The 18,471-nt window shown below is 43.7% G+C and overlaps 1 protein-coding gene across 3 annotated transcripts in view; it reads right to left on the reverse strand.

Annotated features, from left to right (window-relative positions):
• Window positions 1–18,471, reverse strand: part of CDH4 (cadherin 4) — a 424,678-nt gene that overhangs the window by 72,659 nt on the left and 333,548 nt on the right. For all 3 annotated transcript variants that reach the window (XM_032126957.1, XM_032126958.1, XM_032126959.1), the window contains one exon: window positions 5,667–5,839. In XM_032126957.1, coding sequence (XP_031982848.1) covers window positions 5,667–5,839 — 173 coding nt within the window. The remainder of the gene's footprint in view (window positions 1–5,666; window positions 5,840–18,471) is intronic.

The following is an 18,471-nucleotide window of genomic DNA, read 5'->3' on the forward strand; positions in this document are numbered from 1 at the left end:
CCTGTAATAGATACAAATAGCAAACAGGGTGAATGCTTGATGGTGCTCGTCAGAAGGTGACATGCTTGTAGCAATTCTGCATTACTCCTCCCTGCTCCTTGGAGAAGGCTAATCTGACTGAGGAAAATAGGAACAGAAGCTCTCAGGATGCAGTCAAGCCATTTAGATGTCACTTTCCCTCATTTTTTGTATTCTGTCAGTACGCACACACGAATGACAATCTGCCCAGGTAAACTCATCTATCACTCGTATGGTGTGGGATCCTTCAGCCTCACACTGCAGCCTCAGACGCTCCTCCAGCCCTGCCCAGAGGAGGAGGAGCAGCTTTGCAGAATATCACACTGATACGCAGTGAGGGAAATAATTAACATGGGCCATGGTAATTTAGAACAGAATAATCCCTTTGCTGTATTCCAGGGGTGGATGAAGGATCGAAAGCTGCTGAACTCCACTGTGAGAGGGAGGTTTCCTGGTACAAAAAGCCAGGCTTAGCCTGAGTTACCTGTTGGTTACACTTAGATAATTGGCTGGCTGGAAGAGACAAACCCAGATTAAGCCCACTGTATTTGGGTAATCTCAGACCAGTGGGTGTCCATCTGTGGGAATGTTTCACAGCAGTCTCAATGGCTAAAGTCATCCCTGTACCAGGGCAATGCCTTGTTTACTCCCAGACAGCACTTGAATGAACAAGGAGGTTTTGAAAAGCTGTTGCAATGACCTGCAGATAAATGTACCCCAAATAGTTACTGCAGATGGTAAAAACCATCCCTGCTCAGTGTTTGGAGCAGTGTACAGTTGTTTTTTTTTCTTTAACATAACATTTCAAATTCTGCACTATCAGAAATGTCTAGTTGCACCAAAACCAGAGTGCTGGAGAAGAAATCAACTGTCTCTGCTAATAAGAAGAACTTCTCCTCTTCCCCACAAAAATCCTGCCATTTCATTCATAAATAAAATAAGCCTCTAACTCAGTTGTTGGCAGGCTCTCCCTTTTATCTTTCACTCACTTGAGAAGGACCAGCAACATCACGTTTTTGGAAAGCCAAGTGCAGTAATCATAGAATCGGATTTCATGTATTTTTAAAAGCATTTGCAGCAGCAGAGATCCAATCACTTTTAGAAGAAATACAAACATACAGAAATTTGGAAGAAGTAACTCAGTGCTCCTGACTGTCTTAATTTCTTCAACACCAGATGATTGTGCTGGGAAGGGACTCCTTTCTAAGGGACATCTCAAAAAGTTAGCAACATTACACTACAAGCACCGCAGTGCTGAAATACTTATTATCTCAAATAAACCTGGATGACATTTGAGATGCCTCAACATTTATTGGCCTGCCAGCAGAGCCTGGGATCAACCACCTCCTTTTCTCTCATTCCCTTTTTTTTTTTCCCTCCTGCTTGCTCAAAGTTGGTGTTCATAAAATATTTAGGGGAAGCTCTTCAGAGGATGATATTGCCTATACTATACCCCCAGTGCAGGTTTACTGTGCTACGGAGACAGATATTCTGCCACCAGAGAAAGCAAAATTGGTGATGGGGTTGAATTACTGCACCAGGAGCACCATCAGACTGACAGTCTGGGCTTGATCCCACCTGGGACGCTGGGCTGAGTGGAAAGAACGAAGTAACACATGGAACAGAGCCGGTCACTTCTGCAAGGTTAGACAGACAAATGCTACTTTTCAGGATGGAAAACAAAAATATGAATGTTTTGCTTTCTGAATGTTTCTGAGACCCAGCTGACCCTTTCTTACCTCTTTAAATTTTCTTCCCAGTGGAAAAAAATAACCCCAGCTCAACGAAATGAGGAATTCAGATGTGCTGCTAAACGAAGCCGTCAGTTGGGCAGCATCTCCTGCAGTACCACCCACTTCTGCAGCAGCCTGCCATAAATTAAATCAGCAGCAATGGTCCCATCCTATCCCTGAACTTTGCCACAACCCGTTCACCTCATGCATTCACAGCCTGTAATCCACACATTTTGTGCTCCCACCACCACATGATCCTTTCCTCCTAATTTTATGAAATCAGCTCGAATGTTCCTATGTTACTCTGATGTTTTCCTGCATTACAGCAAGCATCTGCTTTTAACCTTCTCATCAAAACCTGGCTGTCTGAATGTACTTCTGAACCTCTGATGACCCTAAATCCCTACCATTTTCCCTCTTAGTCCAAGGGATAGGTGTTCCTTTGTTCCACCCTTGGCATTTCTCACCCTCAGGCATCCAGGCTTACATCAGGCTGTTGCTAAATTGTCTCCCTTTAATAATTTTTATGAAGTACAGTCCAATTAACTTTATCTTCCTTGGGGATCCATTCAATTAAGTGCAGTCATAATGAGCAAGTGGACACAGAGCACTGTCACCGTATTTACATCCAGATTAATGGGAACCAGGTAAGATAACTTTAAAGCCATCAATATTTTAATACTTTGACTTTTGAGTGTGCTATCTTCAGTGTCGGACACATTTAGGAAAGACCAGCACAATCTGAGAGGCTGAGTGTTTAATTGCCTCCATGGTTTGTGGAAATGGGGGTTTAGAAACAGCAGCAAAAATACATGACTTTGTCTTAAAATAGGTTTCTCACGGGTCAAACAAAACACTTCTCACGACACAAAACAAGCTAAAACTTCATCCAGTTCATTCTTTCATGGATTGAAGGTAATGTAGGAAAACGGCAAAAAACCAATATTGAAGTGGAGATGCTGAGAACATCAGGAAATCTCATTTAATGAGCATGCAACAGAAATGCTGAGCTAGGAACACCAGTTTCGAAGTGACTTTTCTCCCTTCTGAAAGACAAATGCTGGATCTGGAACATGGATCTGTCGCTCAGATATGGAATAGCTCTGGAAGTTATTTTTACTCCTGTTTTGCATTGCAGAAGCAAGGGAGAAAGGTCCAATGGAGACTGAAAACCTGGTTCTGTATCACCACAGCTTAACTTAATCATGTCTCAGGCACTGATAAATGTGTCAATAAGCATTTTGAGAAATAACTGGTATCCAGGGAATTTATCTTGGTTATAGTAGTTTCAGCTGAATAGGTCAGATTTGTTAACATTTTAATTTACACAAATATGCATTCCAAATATGCATTCGTCTCCTTTTCCTAATGACAGGGAAATGTCAGCAGCAACCCCAAATTCACTTCTCTAATAGCTTCCTCAAGTTTTCAGGAAAAACAAACAAAACCAAGAAAACAATCTGTGGTACACTAATAGGGGTGTTTAAACACAATTTTCGATTTAGATGCAATACAACTTTATGTTAATAAACCAGAAAGTTTTGCCAGTTCCAGATATAATCCTGAAAGTAGGAGAGAGAGCTGGGAATAAGCATGCCCTGTAGCTTCAGGGCAGCCCCAGGATTATGCCCAGAGCTGGTTGTTCTGCCTGAGTCCCTTGCCCAGTCTTGTACTCAGCTTGGGACACTCAACACCAGATTTTCACATACACTGTGCCAGCTGTGACTTCCTGGACCCTGTGCACAGGGGAACTCACACGAAGCACATGGTTCCCCTGCAACTTTTTAAAATACTTCAGATGCAATGAGAGAAACACGAAAAAGGCAATCATTCTGCCTTATGCTTTCCCCTTAATTATTACCTGCCTCTTTTTTCAGCCGATTTGCTGAGATTAAAGCTTCTCTCCCACCAAGTTATCCCAATCTGTGTTTCTGAAATTCATATAAACCAAGGACCTTTCTCTGCCCATAAAGCCCTACATTAAAATGCTGGGCCTCACTGACGTCGGGGGGCAATAACAGTTCTTTAATTTCCATAAAATCAGCATTTTCCTGCCAGAATTCCAATTTCTCCTCCGAGTACATGGCCACCGTCCCCCCAGGTGTGTCCAGCAATCTCTCTGGCACTTGTTTCTCTGCTTCCGCTGCAAGCCTGCTGCAGGCTCCAGCACTGCCTGGGATAATCTACCTGCTTAAGATTCAGCCAACTTCCCAGCTCTAGGAATAAAAGGAGTAGGGAAAGGTCAAATCTGCCCTAGGCTGTGCTTGCAGAGTCTGCAATGTCAGGTGGGAAGGAGCAGGCGCTGGAGCTCCTCCTGCTCCCCCAGCTCTGCTTCCTGTCTTCACACCTGGAGAGCTCTCTGCTCTCCTGACCTTCTCCTTGGAAAGCTGTTTCACACAGTGTGTCCCCCCTGGGCCAGCTCGCCCTGAAACGGTGCCGAGGGCAAGCCCTGCACTGCTCCCAGCCAGCATTCCCAGCCAGCATTCCCAGCCAGCGTTCCCATCCCATCCCGAGTGTTCCGGCGGCTGCCCCGGGGCTCCACACGTGCTGCTGAGCTGCTGCCGGGGCTTTTATCTGCCCTCGGCAGCTGCCTTTGGGATTCCTCCCCAAGCTGCTCTGAAGCAAAAAAGCAGCCCCAGACCTGGGAAGGAAACAGCACAATCCCTGGCAGGGAATGTCTCCTGACTGGAGCCTGGCACAGCACTCAGCAGTAGGGCCAAAAGTGTGCTGCTGGCCTGAGGGGCACGGCAAAAATCTCCAAGGTGCTGGAGGCTTCACCCCTCAGAGTTTAGGTCCCAGGCCCACATGTGGGGACCCCTGCTTGCTCTGTCCCTGCCATTGTCGCAGGGTAGGAAAGGAGAGAAAGAAGAACAAAGCCGGTTCCTGGTGCCTTCTCCCAGAAACGCAGCACACTGGGCTCTCTCAAAATGAACTCTTCCACTGGATGTGTGACTTCTGGGGACTGCCTGAATATAAATATCAGAGCCTCAGACTGTGCAAGTCCTTCTTTCCATAGTCTCTGTGGTCATTGCTCCATGAACAAATGGTCGTTTCTAACATGTAATCGACCGAGCTCCCCCAGTTGCATTGAGCAGGTGACACTCCATGACCTGCACAGTCCAATGGGGAACAAAACCAGAACTGAAGTTCTGGGGTTCTCTCCCTTTACACCCATTGACCCCATCCCCTCCTTCCCACTCACTCCATCCCACCACTGACACTGCATTGATTTTTGTTTAATATATGAGGTATAAATGCTTTGTCCTTGAGCTACACCCACAACCAAAGGAAGCAGGGCTTTGAGAATCACATTATATAGTTTACACTGACAGAGTGTTTTTTTGTTAGTAAAAGTGAAATGTCTCCTGCACTTGGTAAAGCTGCACATTGTAAAATGCCAGAAAGAAGAGGCACTAAAGGCAGAACATCACACAAACCCAAAATCATTGGAAGACATTTTACTAGTTTGGAAATGGCACAAGGACACAACATGCTGAATGCAGGATGTGTTCCTTTTTCCAGGGATAACATGCAAAGAACTAAGCAAGACAGGTCTAGAAAGGGCTATAGATGCTTGGCACTTTATTGTCCCCCAACAGAAGGGGGAAAAATGACCATTTATTTATCCCCCTTTACCTCCTGGAGTATTTTCTACATTTTTTGAGTTTCACAAACTTATGAAAGGAAAATATCAGCTCCAGGAGTTTGAAGATTCTCTCAGGGTTTCATCGACTGATATGGATTAAGACAAAAATATCACATCAAAGCCACGATGCCCTACAGTTCCTGCAGAAGCAAAGACTGTGATCTCCATACCTCAGCTCACGCTTTTAGAGGCTTGGGATTAAAGACAGGGTTTGGGCTTTTCACGTCAGCAACCCTCAACAACACCTGGTAAGACAGTTTCAAACTCACCTCCCTGTCGAGTCCAGCAGCCACGGTGACAATGTCTCCTGTCTCGCTGTTAATAGTGAACATGTTTTGTGAGGGGCTCTGTGGGGTCTGGGTGACGATGCGGTACCTCACCATCCCGTTGGCCGTGGTGCCGTCGTCTGCGTCGTTCGCCGTCACCGTCATCACGTAGGTCCCTGGGAACAAGAGGAGAGGAATGATCGGTGTTATATCATTGCAGAGCAGATTGTGGTCCCATTGACCTGGGGTCATGCATTTTGTTCAGAAATGCTATGGAATAGACATCCCACTTCAATCCAGCCAGCCAGGCAAGGCGAGGATTATGGAAATAGCAACACTGCTGAGACAGATGATCTGGAAGGATGCTGATTACACATAACTGGTAGACAGAGAGAAGTCATGTGAGGGTATCTATGATTAACTTCTAATTCTTTCAGTGATTGTAAGTTTTAGGGCAGCATTTTTTGTCCTGCAATTTCACAGATTCTCACAGGAGATTTTTTTTTCCATCCAATCACTGCATTCACATGCATTCAGAAGTACAGTTTAATACTGGAAAGCCCATCAGACTTCTCAGCAGTTTCAGAAGGACACTATCAACATGCCCATGCCCAGTGTAGGAAGCAACTGCTTGCTGCTTCCAGTTCTTGGAGAAACATCCACCTTTCTAGTCCCTCCTGGATTAAAAAATCCATTTCTGCAGAGCAAATACAACAGCTGCTGCCCAGCAGGACAGAAAATCAATGATTTGGTATGTGTGGCCAGTGATGTATTGAATTGTTGGTTTGTTTCTTGCTAATCATCAGTATCTTCATTTGCCTTGCAAAAAACAATCCCTACTTTCTCGATACTGTCGGGAGTGCACTGATGCACTGACAGGCTCATTAGCACCGGAGTTTGGCAGCAGGGTGTTTTGCTAAAGTGGGAAATTATCATTATGAGGGTAAAAGATGTTACTTGATTGGATGAACTCCTGCAGCTGCATGGTCCTGTGACCCCCCAGAGTTCGTAGGGCCCAGCTTTACACTTGTTATACTGGTAGGAGGGAATGAGTAGCAGGGCAGGCACACACTGCTCACACAAGGCAATCTGCAACGGTGGATGAATCTAATGATATGAGACCTGAGAGGAGGAGTGGGAGGCAAAGAGAGACAGCGAAACCAGACATAACCTCATTTTGTGATCACCAAACCCAACAGCATCCAGGAAAAGAGGGAAGGTGCAGCTCCAACAGTGTGCATTTGGGAACTCTGAGCCAACGGATCAACTTATGAGCCTACCATGCTGGAGAGATGCAATGTGGTCCCAGCAAGAACCTGAGCTGACATAAGATGGAGCCACACATGGCTTTACAAAGAGGGCTGAGTTTGTTCTTCTCTCTGGCTTAGATGTGAGCCACTGGCAGACCTGAGGACATGTGGCCACATCAGCATCATGCCCTGTCTCCTCTGGTATGCCCAGGTCCCCAGCCTGGTCACACTAGGAGCTACCACACTCCCAGTTCAGGAATACCAGAGAGCTGGAGAGCTTGCATCTGTTTGCAAAAGACTTTAAAAGTACCCTGTGCTCTAAATGGGCAGATCTAGAAATGGCTGCAGCATTTTGTACCTTAGCCAAGTGTCTTTAAGCCACTCAACACATAGGAAATCCCCCCAGGGACCTTTCCCAACTCTGGGAAACCAACGTTTCTCAGTATTAGCAAGAAGTTTGTATTTTTGCACTTGTGTGTGAAGTGCTTTGCTGATCTTCCATCTGCCTCAATCAGGCTCTTTTTGTTCTCGGTGGTGATACATATATTCCTGTGAGTTTTCTTAGTTCAATAAGAATTATAGATTGAAAAATAAATGAATGTGTAAAGCAAATCTTAATGATGAATACATTCCTGTTTTTCTGCAATAATCCTGATTCACATTTGTGAAATGAAAACAAACTATTCAACAGCTTTAACATTCTCCCGATCAATAAACTTCAGAAGACGGAAGAAACACTGAATTGAAACAAGGCTGTGCAAGCAACAAATTTTCTCTATTTTCTCTACAAGCATTCGTTTTTTGCTCTTTTGCAAAACCAGTTATCACTAGACAGCTGATACAAACAATGAAACCAACCCTTAGATAACTACAGGGAAAATGTACGGGAGAAATTTAAATAGGAAATATGCTGAATGAGATGTTTGATTTGGAATTTATGTTATCTTAATGCATTCAATACTGAAAATATCTCTGAACAGAACGTCAAAACCTAGGGCTAATGAAAACAGAAGCGGAAGAGGAAAACAGGATCTATTTTAGGATGTGTGCAGTCTGAGGATGTATTCCAAACAGGTGGTATTTCATGATGCGCTTCTAGCTCAAATAACCAGCTTTGAAAGTCATTTGGACTTCCAGGTTTAGACAAGGGCGCCCCACAATTGTGGTCCCTCCTCATGTGGGATGTCTCAGACTGTACTGTAGATTCCAAAACGAACCAGCACACATGTGAGATGGTGGGTTCCCAACTCGGTAGGGGAACCTGCTGGGCTGCAACTGTGGAAGGAGGGGGTGGGGGACAGCAGCTATACCATGGATGGAGAGCACAAAAGGTCTCCTTCACTCCTTTCCTGACCTTTTGGCTTCTTTCCTGCAGTGTAGCACTGGACTGAACGTATCTGCTCTAGCAAAAAAGGATTATTTCAACAGCATTTGACCTACATCTCCATAAAGGGAGATGGGACTGGACAAATGTCTCTAAAGTCATGAACTGAGCACCACGGAGCTGTATTTCAAGAGGCAATCTGCTCCCTATCTCCTATCTTTAATTTCGATTATGAAACCCAGCCACAGAGAAAATAAAGAGAGGAACTTGGCATTAATTACTATCCTGTAACTTAATAAAATGCCCTCTGCAAAGGGCCCTGTGTGGCTGCAGCACTTTGCAGCACATGATGGAGTTGCAGCAGCCGCTTCCTTTCTGGCTCTCCCTGGGGCTGCCTGTCTGACCACAGTCTGCTGTAAACTGGCTGCAAATTGCTTCTCCCTCTCCACAGTCTGGACAGTGGCTGGTATCTCCTCTCCCTTTCCTGTGTACACACTTTTCCCACCTGGCAGTGTTGACTGACAGCATCCCCTGTTCCCCGTGCTGAGGGCACCATCCCTAGGGACAGCTCCCGAGGGATCAGCTGGGGTAACCTACACCACTGTCTATGTTCCACTCGTTTGCTTTGCATTTAGCCTGTCTTTAAGAAAGATGTATCCTCCAGATACCTGCGTGCTGCAGTGAATGACATAAACATAGATCTGTGCACAAGAGTATTCAGCAGAACGATGTGGATATACACAGATAAAGTGTCTAACATCCTCTGGGTGCTGTATAAACTCCTGCACTATACTCAGATGGTTGGTGATGATTTACCTGCAATAAAAGTAAATAATGTCATGCTTCGATGTCCTTTGCATGGAGATACATCTTCATGTAGTTTATATTAAAATAAAGGCAATATATCCCCATATCCAGCCCCTCATACCACACAGTTTTGGCAAATATACAGTGGCAGAGAGAACAGCTCTAATGCACTCAAGGATTGAAGCTGGTATTGTTTGGGTTTAAGTGAGGAAGCACTGATTACCCAATCTGGCCCATGGGTTGTGTGTGTTTTGTGGAAATCAATGTATTAACCACACCATATTTACAGCCCTATATCCTACCCAAACAGAGATAGTAGTTTGTAGTTGTTGCTGCCTGTTTTGAGCTTCCCCTCCCCCCTCCCAAAGACATGTGCTCATAGCTCCTTTGTTCCAAGCGCGGGCAAAGCCAAATGTAACTCAGACTCTTCAGCAGTGTCTGATTGGCCGCTCACCCCGGGTCCGCCCCCAGTCCTCCCCTTTCCCCTTCTCCTAATAAAAGATGGTCGAGGGGAGGCAAACGCCCTCTCTCAGCTCAGCTACTTTCCTGTAAACACCTCTGGTCATCTGTCTCATTTGAAGGCTTCTAACTGCAGGGAATTGAGCGAGCAGGGAGCTATATTTCTCCCTCTTTGCTTCTGCTGATGGTATTTGCTCTGCAGCTGATTCAGGTACCGATTTTAGAGCTACTAAAGTGCTAGATTGCCCGTGCTACCTCTCAAGGCTGCTCGAGGCTTTCTAAGGCATTGAAATACAAGCGCTAGCCGGTATAAAGCTGAAAAGATACCTTCCGCATGTAGTAGCAGTTACTACAGACCAGAAACACTGAGCAAACTCCTCCAAGTCACACTCAGGACCCCCAAACTGGACTGTGCCAATTCTGCATCAGACCTGCTGGTGGTGATGAAGCTACAAGAGTAGGTTAAACGAGTGTAAACAGGACAAGAGGGACTTTAGGCTTTCAGTGTCTGAGAAAAGCATCACTTTTATTTTTTCTGCTCTTCAGGGCTTGCTCTCAAGCACACCGACAATATTAAACGAATGCGTGAAGTGCCAAACTCAGAAATTTGCCCCAGCCTGTGCAGTGTATCACAGGATGAATACCCTGTGCAGATATAACAGACATATATCTGATATAACCGCATTAAACTACACACCTTGCCTAACTCAGGTATGTAACCTGCCGAAAGAAAACCATTTCTCATCAAATAAGGCACATGGTATGTTAAATAAAATACCAAACCTAGTACATCATGTCAATATTAAATCAAATTTGCTGCATGTTGAACAGCTCTTCTGAGCAGCAGATTGAATTACCATGCACAGCTAGTGATGACAAGATTACTGTGCATTAGCCTTCATTAACTAATGTGCAGAGTCCATATATCACCTGAGTTAAAATTAATGGATGGCATGACGAAGGAGATCTATCAATAAAAGGCAAGACCTCCAGAATCTGTAACTTCCCAATGCATTCCCTTTGATTCTCCCAGAGACCATAACCTCCCAGATGTTATTTTGTCAAACGAGATGGTTTTGTTTCTAACCATGGATGAGACATGTGAGAGAAATGCTTGAAAGCAACCCTTATGGAAAATATTCCCATTGGATTAATTAAGGTTTCCACAGGATAGGCAAAAAAATGCCTTACAGAAGCTGGGAGGATGGAAGCAAAGGGAGATAATTTATATCTGTATATTCAGTTTTGTTTGTCAATTTTAAAATGAATTGCATCTCCTTGAAAAGAATACAAAGAGATTTTGCTAGGTTCACCATATCTCATTCCATCTGTACATGTTAAGGAAAAAGAAAAGCAAAACAAGAGAGAGAGCTGCCCTGAGCATGTGTAAGCAGATAAGCACAGTCATAAACAAATGTCCCCCCCCCCCCCCCCAATCACTGTGGAATCTGAGAATCAGCTCAGTTCTTTGTAGCTCAGACAATCCCAAAGCATCCTGAGGGCTGCTAATTCCCCTCACGTTGTCTGCAATCTCTGCTCTCCCATCTATGCAACCTCATTTCTCCATAAAGATGGAGCTTTCAAGAGTTTAAGGCACACAAACAATATTTTGGCGCAGTTGTGCTCCCAAAGTCTTTGTTACAATTGCTTTACAATTACCATTTTTCTAAGCTGGTTTGATATCCATTAGTTAGATTTAATGCATGTTAAAATAAAGAGCTAATGGGCACTTTTCAGGAAGCCAACAAAAAAGAAAAATAAAAACTCCTTTCATTTTGCCCTTTATCCCACATGTCACTGCAAAAACACATATTCCTCTCTGTCTTCTCCTATGATATAAACAGAAAACGCTAAAACTTCACCCAGTTTCTACTGATAATGCTTTTTCTCTATCCAGCTTTATCTCACAGTTTATGTTTTTAAATGGCTGGTAAATGGCTGCAGAATCATTAAAGGTTGGTTAACCTTCTCAGTCTAATTTTGACCTACAAGATACTTAATTTAATCATTCCCCATAGAAAAGGACGGAATCATTATGTGCAGACATGTGGTGATGGCCATATTACATTAGATCTTCATTAACCCAAGTTAATAATGGCTTTGTACTAATGGAAACTTCCCCTTACTCCTCATTTTTTCCCCCCAAATTGGAAAGCTCACTTAGTGAATCCTCTGCATCTGATGCTAGACAGAGAAGACAATAAGAGTTCTTGTGGGAAGATTAAATACTGAAGAACAGTGCAAAATTTACAACATTTCCTAAACCCAATATTTTCCACTCAGAATAGTTTCCTGATATTAGTTTCCTTCTCCACAGAGGATGGGAATCTCATGCTTCTAACTCATGGCAGGCACGCTTCAGCCTTTAGGTGATTTCACTCATTGCAAGGAGGTCTCAGGGACAGAAGGACACACTAGAAAAGTAAAGGCATCAAAACCAAGTTCCAGTGACAAGTATAATGGGATCCTGAAAAAGTCCTCAGAGTACAACTGAACTTGCTGTAGTGTTAAAGACTAAAGCATTTCATCTAACAAACCTGCACCCTCAAGTCAAAAAAATTTAATGTATCCAATGGGTGATGTGAAACAATTTCACACACTCATTGTTAAGGGTTTCAAATGAAATTGGGTAGCTGACCCAGCAATGGTGCTGAGTGGAGTCACAGAGGTGAACAGGAACATGAACAAGACACCAAGACGACAGAAGTGAGTGTGAGTACTGCAGATGTAATAAATTGCAAATGTACTTAAATTAAACTGCATCTCACATGCTCTGGATAAAAAACTAAATAGAAGCAGCACTTCCCTTCCGAATGATATTCCTTCCATCATAACTGATAGCTACTGTCATTCTCTTCAACTTAATTTTTGTAATCATTGGCAAATTTTGACCTTTCAAGCAGCTAACCTAATTCATAACGGATGTCACTTCCTAATTAGCAGAGACATTGGATTCTCAGCTTCAGACAGGGCAAGAGCCAACCTAATGAGAATAAAGAGAGCAAGCAGGTCTGGAGAGACAACAGAGAGAGATGAAGACACTGCTGTCGCCCAGAACGGAAATAAGACCTCCTTACTGTTAAAAATGGAATAAATACCTCCGGAGAGCCAACGAGCAGATGCACTGACTGCAGCACACACATGGCCCTTGCCAGATCTGAAGATCACTCCCCTCCAGCAGCCTGCAGCCTACTGAGACCCACTTACCCAAGAGAAATCCCACCAGTCAAACATCAGGATGGGCAAAAGCGCATCCAGCCTCTGAGCAAATGGTTCTGGCTGCATAAATTCATGAGGTGCAGCTCGGCTGAGTTCCTGCACATGAATCCTCTCGATTTCCAGGGCTAATTCAAGGAAGGGGGAAAGCATGACTACTTAGGACAAATATCCTGAACATTCCCACTGAATTGTGTGAACAGCACAGCCAGGTTTCATGCTGAACTGAAGGCACGTGTGACTCCAGACAAAATGCAGTCCCAGCTGCACAGAACCTGACACTGAACACATCCTCCACAAGGCTTCAATCCAATCCCTGAATTTTGACACTGTAAGGTAATACAATAGAATATAAAGTGGTGTAATATAATATAAACATTATTATGTATATCATACTATGCTATTTGTAGTTAAAAGGAGGCAGAGAATAGACTATTACAGTGTTCAGTTGTAACTCCCGCCTAGAGTGGTCTCAGACCATGATTTCCCTATTTTTTTCCTTTCCATCAACTTGGCCATGTTTTTTTTTAGAGGGAAAACCCACAAGTCTGGGGATTTGCATTTTTTTCTCACACTCCTATAATTCACCTCCTTTCTCTTGGGACTGGATGCTTCTGAAAAGGAAATTAAGAGCACAGATTTCATAACCAGTCACCTCGAAAGAAAATGGAAAGCACTACCATGTGAGTCTGCAGAAAAACAATTTCTTATCTTAAAATTGTGCTCTGCTGAGCAAAAGAACTTGAAAAAGAATATTATATATCCTAAATTTGTGTGTAATGTGTGAGAGAATGGAATCAGGTTGGACAAAGCCACTTTTAATAGCATATAAAGTGCAAGAGTAAGATCAGCACCTGCCCAGAGTGCAGAAGATGGCACTGCCATCGATGAATACATTCAATCTTGGGATGGATCCAGAAGTAATGCATCTAACCTGTGAAGAGCTCTGGGATGAATGGAAAAATCTGTTGAGTCCTACTCTGGCCCTCTGGAATATTTTACCTGTGCACGATCGCTCTGACACATTCAGCATTTGCATTATTTTAGCTTTTAGTGCTAAAAACCAGAACGTGTGGCAGCCCCATCCATGAACCTCCAGGTCCAAGGTGCTCTCTTGAACTAGGACCTTCCTAAATGAAGAGTCTAAAATTAACTTCCCTCCAAGCTGGAAAAAACATATTGAATATTTTGACTATGAGCAGCACTATGGCATTTTTGGAATGGGTTGCAGTGGCAGGAAGAGGGATTCACTCCGTGTCCTATTAATTTTTAAAAATGAAACATCTTCTCTTCAGATCTCAGGCCCTGCCACCCAGCAACAACTGCTCTGTTCCTTCACTGAACAAACAACCTGCAGCACACCCGGCATCTCTTTGTGAATTACACTGTCAGGTTGGAGAAGAGGAACAAGCCAGAACTGCAGAATCCAAATTCTCCCCATGAATATATATACGAATGCAACTATATGCCTTAAAAGATTAACTTCACAAACCTTAAATTGCAGTTTAATTTGAAAACTAATTCAGCCTCATAATTGGCTTTCTGTTCAAATCACTGAGGCTAAAGATTTAAATTCTTAATATTCAGATGACTTTCGAGTTTCTGGCCCCATCTGTGCATTAGTCCATGGTGTTAATCTCTGAGGGAATCTCTGCTGGCATAGAAATAAAATAAACAAACTGGGACACCAGTAGAATAATCAGCTTTTAAAATCCTTAGGTTTTTTTATATACTGCTTATTTTTCATGAGATTTCTTTAACTCAATTTGCCACATATAGATTTGGCTCCTAGCTATTTCATTTTTCACGTGGCATGTTATCAACAATTATTCTATCAGAGTTCCATGGACTCAGGAGGACATGGAGAAATTTTAAATTACAACATTTAACATTTCTCAGGTAAGAAATACTAATATTCCTTTATTTTGGAGGACTCTCTATACTCAGCACTCTTTCACACCACTCCCAAGGAAGGTGGTAGGAATTAACTATCCTACAGAACTCCAGGAGAATGAAGGGGCTGGAGTTTAAAAGAAGTCACTTGGACTTGTGCTGTTGACTTGAAAGGGACCAAGATGTATTCAGAGAGTTAGTGAAGTGGAAAGGATGAATGGGAATGGAAAAGGCCAGTCTGACAAGAACAAATTGTTTTGGAGAGATGAGTTAATTTTTGACAATCTTTCTGTTAAAACAAAATAGATAAAACCCAGAGCAAAGCACTCAAGCCGCTGCAGAGCATTTCACATTGACCTTTTCAGAACTGAACGCTTCAGTTAAGTAAGACATCCACATCCTTCCGTGAGGAAGGGTTTGCGGTGGTTATAGCAAAACTAAGCTTCTGCAGAGATGGAAATAATCTTTCTCCATCACACTGTTGTTTTGTGATTAAATTCCCTTTCTTCTTTTATATTTAAGCATTTTCATGCTATCTTATTGAGCAATTTTTTTCCGGAGACTGTAGAGTTTCTCCTGAAAGAGGCCTCCCCAAGGACATCGCTGGGATCCCGCACTGGCCGGCAGTACAAGTTCAGGGGCTGTGCTCACAGCAGGCAGCAACTGGTGCTGTACAGGGTGGAATATCCCACTCCAAGCCCCAGGTCCTTCCTGCTGTAAGGAGCTGGTGTGATGCAGCTTGGAAATGTAGGCTTGGAAAAGGCAGCAGAATCCTCGCAGGGCAGGGAGCGCTGGGCAGCCGAGCTCTGCAACCTGTCCCGCTTTGTCAGTGCTTGAAAGGCAACGCGCAGCTCTGGGAGAGCTCTGCTGATTAAGGCTGCCAGAGGGAGCAGGGGAATTTCAGCTCCAGCTTGCAGCTGCATTTTTAAAACTTGGCTGTGTTCTTCACATAGAGGCAAAGTTCAAAGAGGCAGAACATTATTCAACATGAGTAAAACATGGTCTTTTAAGATACACTTTCAAACAGTGGCGCGTTAAATCAAAACAACTCGTGAAGGGGGAGAGTGAGGAAGAAAGATGGTGCTGTGGAAAAGGAAATCCTGCATCACTACTCCTGTTCTGCATTTTTGGAAGGGCCTGCATTTACACATTTCAATTGCCCAGCTACTTGACCTGAGGCTAGATAAGCTAGAAATGCATTAAACTGTTTTTCCAGAGAGTATCAGAAAAGGAAAGATGCAATTCAGTTTAAGAGCCAGCACAGCTGAGGGTGTCCAGGGGGCCAGTTCTCACTACAGAGAACTTCACCAAGAGTGAGCTCCTAATTTCAAGAACACTATGCTACGGCTCAAGACAGCATTTCAATTAAGTTATTATAATCTTAACCAGCAACAACAACCTATTATAATTAATAATACTTGATGATTTCTTTTCTATTCCCGTCAAGGGTTGCTTCAAGGTGACTCACAGAGAGCACGCTCCTCAGGAACCCAGGCTGAGTGCTCTGCAGGCTGGGAAGCCCCTTCACTTAAACCCCATCAGACTGTCTAATAAGTCTCTTCACATTGCTGCCAATTTTTCCAGCTCCTGGACAATTCTGTACATCTGTATTCCAGGCTAAAGCAAACGTGCTTCTGTGGGAGGCTGAGTGCCCAGCAGTGTCACACCGTGCCGCAGGCTGGAGCCTCCTTCTGCATTCCTGTTTCCTTGGTTCACTCTACCCTCCTCTGGCTTGTTCACGGTTGAGTCAGTAGGTCACATCTTATTTGGCCACCCTCCATGCCCTGCCCTGGCCTGGCACAAACTGCGGCTCCCTGCCAGGCTCAGAGATGAGGCCCCGCACTCTGTTCCAGGTCACCACATCCCAGCCCCAAGCGGGGACCAGGTTGCGCTTGGTGGCACAGGATCCTGCGGAGGGACAGCCCTGCCTGCTGTGCACACACAGCCCTGCCTTTGCTCCACCCTGGACCCCAGGAGTGCTGGGACAGCACCACAAGGTCCTTTCGTGCTCACGGGAACTGGATCTGCTCAATTGATCCTGCTGAAGCCTTACCCAGGGCTTTCCCCACCGCTCAAGGTCACGGTGCCCTGCTCAGCCTCTTCTCAACAGCACATTTTTGATGGTCTTGCTCTGCAAAATTTCCATTGGTAGAGCTCGAGCTCCATATGTCCTTTTTTATCTGGGTTTTTTTTTTATTAAATCTGGGCAAGATTCCGACTGACTTCAAACAGCCATTGGCTGCTCATTCTAGCTGCCCTCAGAGTCAGCTTTATTTGGGATACTCTAATATTTTTCTCATTAGAGGTGTGCAAAATTATTAAGAACATTGCAGATACTGTCATAATCAAGTAATCCTGCATTTTTAATCACAGCCATTATAAATGGGCATATGGAAGATGTGAGAAATAACAATTGCACAGGATATCCAGGGAAGCATTTTCAGTCCTCAGGCATAGTTCAGCAGCACCAAGCAGAGAAAAATGAATGCTGAACTCCTGTAACATATAACAAGATTTTTTAGTTTGCTTGAAGCATGGATATTCACACATATGCAGATATTTTTATAGATGCATATACATATCTAACTTACTGTTGAATCAGTACTGAACACATTTTGCTGTTACCTCAAAGAATATGCAGTGTCTTTCATTTGTCAACCGCTGCCAGAAATAATCATGAATTCCGGTCACATATTTCTCCTCTTGCAATGGCTGGTGTGGTACCTCCTTAGTTGTTATAATATTCTGAGGCATCTTGAATTATAAAAAAGTTCCTAAATCTTTGCAAGATCTACCCTTAGCTAAATACACGCTTGTCTCTGCACAAAAGAGGGACACACAACTCTGAAGCAAAGGAGGAGTATGCAGATATTCCCTTTAACTCCATGACCTCTCTATCACTTTCTCAAAGGCACAAGATCATGTTTCTTGCCAAGCACACGGAATGAGGGCCTCCGATACCCAAATTCCTAGGAGGCTCTACAAAAGCAAGGAAGAGAAATTCAATACTAAAATAAACCTTTAAAAGAATACCGATTAAACAGGAAAGAGAGAAAAAAAAACCCCCGACAAATACATCAAAGACAAATGTAATTGCTTTTGAATAAAAACAGATTGCTTTCTACCTTCCTGCCTTAAAGGCAAGCACTCCAGCCTGGGATAGAGAATACCAAAAATCACTGCTAGAAGCAGAGGCACGAGTATTTTATAGGCAAAATTATCCTTTTCTGATTTAATAGCTCAAAGGCTTATCTGGATTTCAGACAAGAAGAGGATGCAATTTGCTCCTTCTTTGACAGATGAACAGAGCTAGTTAAAACATTTGGGAACACTTTGAATATTGATCTGTCCTCGAATAAGATGTAAGAAATTTGATTTGCTATGGAAATGTTGTATCAATCTTCAAACCTTGATATGCCCCAAAGTGGCCTTCAAATGAAAGCTGGAAAAAAAATCTGGGAAGATGCCATTAGAGCCGTCAGCTCAGGGACTTCTCACGTTCCCTCCTCCAAACAGGACCGGGATCAGGACTTTGAAGCTGGGACATCACCACCAAAAGGAATCAGGAAGGGAGCTGTACCTATTCTTTGCTCAGGAATAATGTCACGTTCTCTCCCCACCACGTGTCCCCCACAGCTGCCCATCCCTCACAGTGCTGGAAGACAATCAATCACGACTGTGAATCACCTTGTTAAAAACAGTGCCCACCGGAGACTTCCCTGTCACACCTCTGGCAGCAGAGCTGCCGTGATAAATGTTTACTGACACAAACCAAAGTCACGGGGTATTTCACCCCTCAGCTGGCAAACAACTGAGGAGAGAATCAAGGAAAAATCTCCCTCTGATTTCAGACTTCCAA

This window comes from Corvus moneduloides, chromosome 17 (assembly GCF_009650955.1).
Source record: "Corvus moneduloides isolate bCorMon1 chromosome 17, bCorMon1.pri, whole genome shotgun sequence".
Lineage (NCBI taxonomy): Eukaryota > Metazoa > Chordata > Aves > Passeriformes > Corvidae > Corvus > Corvus moneduloides.